The sequence below is a fragment of the Bidens hawaiensis genome, unplaced genomic scaffold, assembly GCF_021521415.1.
Source record: "Bidens hawaiensis isolate Kalapana, Puna unplaced genomic scaffold, B.hawaiensis_p1.1 tig00001382_1, whole genome shotgun sequence".
In the NCBI taxonomy this organism is placed as follows: domain Eukaryota; kingdom Viridiplantae; phylum Streptophyta; class Magnoliopsida; order Asterales; family Asteraceae; genus Bidens; species Bidens hawaiensis.
This window is the reverse complement of record NW_027491078.1, coordinates 4,043,248-4,046,597: the sequence shown is the minus strand read 5'-3', so window position 1 is coordinate 4,046,597 and position 3,350 is coordinate 4,043,248. Positions and strand designations below refer to the sequence as shown.

Genomic DNA, 3,350 nt, shown 5'->3' with positions numbered 1-3,350 from the left:
AAAGGATAAAAGATAGAATCACAAATACAAACATACTTTAGTGTTCTGTGTTCTTGTATTTATGTTAGAATGAAATTACAAATATAATTATAACTAAATTATAAGAAAATAATGATTATTAGAGCCGAGGGTCTCTCTGGAAGCCACCTCTTTATTCCTTTGGATAGATGTACGGTGTGCCTACATCCCACCCTCCCCAGACCCTACTTATAGCTTTGCTGTCGATGGGATTTTACTGGGCATGATTGATTGATTATAAGAAAATAATGCGATCATATACAAAGGATAGAGAGACAAAAAATCGCTCTTGCTGACTATTTTTATATCGGGTTTGTGATTCCATACACCCTCGTTTAAGAATCATATCCTTTTCACATCAATATGCGTGTTCTAACACAGTAAGTTCCTCACTAAATCCGACTCTTTTCTGCGAATAAACAATAAATAACTAAATTAATATTTTTCATATGGTTCCAAAAAAATAATATTATTATATAAAAATTTAACGGCCAGCAAACAAGGTGTCCTAGACAAGGACGTACGTTCATAGCGGTTGGTTGAAAATTTCCTTTAATATTAAATAGATATTAATGCTATTAAATCAAATTAATAAGACATTGTTTTTGACCAAGTATATGTGTACTTTCTTCAAACTTTTCAATTTTGTGATAAAATAGAGCAAGAAAATTTTGACCACTAAAAATAAAAGTAAAGACTTTTTTTCTTTTCTTTAAACCAACAAAATATATATTATACAAATGCAAAGTGAAAGTATATTGACCGATAATAATCCTTACTTTAAAAGTCATTACCAACCGTCATAACTTTCAACTATTTTTTTCTCAATAGACCTCTATTAAAAAACACTTAACGCCGTTAAGTTTTTTCCCGAATTTCAAGCCGATGTTTTAGGGCTTTTGATCGAAAAAATAATACGAGTCGACTGATTTAAAACTTATCTCGAAACGGTTTTGTTATTCAAAAAAAGCTTGTGGCATAACTTGTTTCTCGTTTATCTGCGTCTCTAATGTAATTGAAACTTTTTTAAAAATATAAATTTTCTTTATAACAAAATATGACGTAAAAAGTCAAAAAGGAGGATGAAAGAAATCATGAAGAGAACATGTAAATTTAAATTATTTAATATTAGTTTGACGATTTAAGTTTGAAAAAATAAAAGTAAAATACTAATGAAACGTTACGCGGCCGTTTGACAGGACACCAATTATGGCCATGTTACTACAAGACTTGGTACTTCAATCACATGCAAGATAATTATTAAAAAGTACAATGCTTTGGTCAACTTTTTTAATTTCAAACTTAAAAATTAAAAAGTATAATTATTACATTCTCTGGCCAAGTCGTTATATTACACTGCGGTAGTGTAAAATGTTTAAACTACAAGAGAACATTAGAGTACCATATCTTGTTTAATGGAACACTCGGGCATGAACCCCTTCGTTCCGCCCATTTTGTTAGGAAAGAAGCCAAGTTGTTTGTAGATAATTATTCGAAAATTAATCAGACCTAGACAATCATCGGTTTTAAGTAGCAAAAGATGCAGGTACAAGACCAGAATCAAGACGTTACGTTATTATAGGTTAATTAAATTCCGAAATAACATACTATCTAGATTTGACTGGTTTTTGAATGCCTATTTAAAAACACTTCTTTTTTTTTTTTCTTTTTTTACAAATCACTTTCTTGAAAAAAAATTCGATGTAATATATTAAAGATTCAAACATGATCACTAAATATTAAAACAAAACTAGTATTATCATTATATTACTTTATTGTGTAAAAAGTAATAAATGAAGGTGGGATATGAACACAATACTTTTGAGTAGACAAACTCAAAATGAAAACGAATTGTTACGTTCACAAGATCGAGTCATCAATGTTTATCAAATTTTCTTCTTAAATATAAATATATATAAATATAAATCTAAATATAAACAAAAAAAAAGGTAATTTCATAAGGCATAGGTTATTCCCACACCACATAGATTATCCGGACAACAGGACACCAGGTGCACCTATACGGCTCGTATAATGGCTATATGAGCCGTATAGGTCAGTGTCTTAGCGCGTTAGGTGTTTTAAGCCTATACGGCTCGTATATGACTCATATAGTCCCTATACGAGCCGTATAGAGTTGTTAACACATCAGAGATGGTGTTTGAATATAACGACCCTTTAAACATAGTTTAAACATAAAAGAAAAACGTACCCTCCTTCCTTTATTGACCGTCGTTTCATCGCCCGCGACACTACCAGCTACACTTTTCTCCATGCAAAGCTTCATAATCTTCTCCGCGGCCTCCTTCTCGTCTTTACTCTCCGTCATCAACCGCTCCACCTCCGCCTTTGGCAACCTCAACTTAACCCTCATGGGATCAACCCCACCACCATTCTCCATAATGCTAGGTGACTTCATGAACGTCAAGTCCGAAGCCGACCTTCGAGCCAACTTCAAGCTCTCGAGCCGCTCTTTCGCGTTCATATTAATACCCGAACGAACCCTCCTAGTAGGTTGTTGTTTATCCTCAACCAATTTTGGTAATTCAACCAAGAAATAAAGCCTCTTGGCCTTGAGCTCTTCTTGCGGCTCCAACGGCTTGGCTCGGGCTCCATAATGCTTGACATGGTCCGAATCCAATAGTACGAGACCCGGGTAGTCTTTGATCACCTCGCCTGCATTGACCGGGGTCTTGAATCTAATGGTTTCACCATTAACTTTCATGATCTTTGAAGTGTTTCTTTTGGCTCCAAAACTATTTCCCATTTTAGAAAAAAAAATATTAATAATATATATATAAATATTTTTGTTCTTTTGAGTTAACCTGTGAAATAAAAGAAGCAAAAGTGGAATGGTGGATAGGTGAGGGAATTGGTATATATAGTTGATTAAATGTTTGATCAAATAATAATAATAAAGAGTGCAAAGCTTTAATTATGAATTTATGATATATATGTATACTATAATAATAATAATGTGATAATTTTGAATAGTTTAAGGGTATTAAAATTGACTTTTTCTGTTTTTCAATTCACATTTTACATATAGTATTTATTTGGTAGATGTTTTTTAATATGATGTGTAAAGGAATACGTTTGATGACAAATGAAAATGACAAACTAATGGTGATTATTTATATATTAAATAGTTAAAATGAATATTGTTTTGTTTAAAGTTTAACCATGTAGAGATGTAAATAGGACTAATCGTTTGTAAACTACGCAAAATAATTACGCCAAGCTAAAACTTGAATTGTAGCGTATTTTATAAAATAGTTTGAACCTGAAATTCATGTGCTCTGCTTCATTAAGCTTACAAGCATGGCTTTCAA

General features: G+C 32.1%; 1 protein-coding gene across 1 annotated transcript; it reads right to left on the bottom strand.

The window, feature by feature from the left end:
• Positions 1-274: 274 nt before the first annotated feature.
• On the bottom strand, positions 275-2,794 carry LOC143573722 (uncharacterized protein At1g66480-like). Its single transcript, XM_077058526.1, has 2 exons — positions 2,231-2,794; positions 275-427 (listed from the first exon to the last, which is right to left on the bottom strand). Exons 1-2 carry the CDS (start codon positions 2,783-2,785, stop codon positions 377-379), a joined length of 606 nt encoding a protein of 201 aa, XP_076914641.1. The 5' UTR covers positions 2,786-2,794; the 3' UTR covers positions 275-376.
• Positions 2,795-3,350: the final 556 nt, after the last annotated feature.

Bases quoted from the DNA above. Each gene is read 5' to 3' on its own strand.
- LOC143573722 (XM_077058526.1), bottom strand. From the start codon at position 2,785: ATGGGAAATAGTTTTGGAGCCAAAAGAAACACTTCAAAGATCATGAAA. The intron at 428-2,230 runs GTACGTTTTTCT...GTTTATTCGCAG, and splicing joins CGGTCAATAAAGGAAGGAGG to AAAAGAGTCGGATTTAGTGA.